Raw genomic sequence first — 820 nt, 5'->3', positions numbered from 1 at the left:
CTCTTCTTGTAAGCGATTGAACAGATATGGTATCATATAGTTTAAGGTACGTTTACCAAATATATTGTTATAAGGTGGTTCGATAAATATAATTTTTTTTCTAATATTTTTTAGATATATTATTTTTTTCTAATATTTTTAGATTTTTTTTTTTTTTTGTAAATTAAATAATGCGCGGCAAGGAACCAAATTTTTTTTTCCATATGCTTGTGTATTTTTTTTTCTCTTTCAGGGAATTTTAAAATGACAGATCAAGTTATTTCTTGTGTATTCCAGGTGCCTGAGGGTGGCAAGAAAGCTATCGCAGATGCCAGAGACAATGCCGAGAAAGAGCTGAGAAGCAAACTGAACGGTACCGACAGCAGCGTCCTGATCCCACCCGTCAAAGCTCTCATGGAACTGGCCTCTGCGGGAAAGAAGGACCAGGATGCCATAGCGGCCTTCGGGGATGACGAGCAGGTCAAACCCATGCTCAACGCCAGTGTTATCTTCTGGAAAAAGAAGATAGAAGAAGTCATAAAGCCATATGTTACCAATCCTAAAGTAAGTCCATCTTGACATTGCTCTAGAAATAATTATGATTTAGGTATGAATCTATTAAGGTAATAGAGGAGAAGTTGATAACATGAAACCCCATTTTGTATTTTATTGAATTTAATTTCCTTATTTTTTTATTATTTTAAATTTAAATAAATAATTAAAAATTAATTCAAAAATAAATTTATTAGCTTTAATTATGAAGCAGAGATGAGAGAAAAACACTTTACCGTTAAAAATGTCTTCCATATACAAAAAAACTAACTATCTTTGGGTACAGAAT

General features: G+C 32.4%; 1 protein-coding gene across 1 annotated transcript in view; it reads left to right on the top strand.

Annotated features, from left to right (window-relative positions):
- LOC106683274 (uncharacterized) overlaps nucleotides 1–820 on the top strand; it is a 6,895-nt gene that overhangs the window by 3,042 nt on the left and 3,033 nt on the right. Inside the window, exon 2 of the mRNA XM_014424641.2 lies at nucleotides 277–543. Coding sequence (XP_014280127.1) covers nucleotides 277–543 — 267 coding nt within the window. The remainder of the gene's footprint in view (nucleotides 1–276; nucleotides 544–820) is intronic.

This window comes from Halyomorpha halys, unplaced genomic scaffold, assembly GCF_000696795.3.
Source record: "Halyomorpha halys isolate HHAL.00 unplaced genomic scaffold, Hhal_1.1 Scaffold475.1, whole genome shotgun sequence".
Classification (NCBI taxonomy): Eukaryota; Metazoa; Arthropoda; class Insecta; order Hemiptera; family Pentatomidae; genus Halyomorpha; species Halyomorpha halys.
The sequence above is the reverse complement of the archived record's forward strand: the minus strand, read 5'-3'. Positions and strand labels throughout refer to the sequence as shown.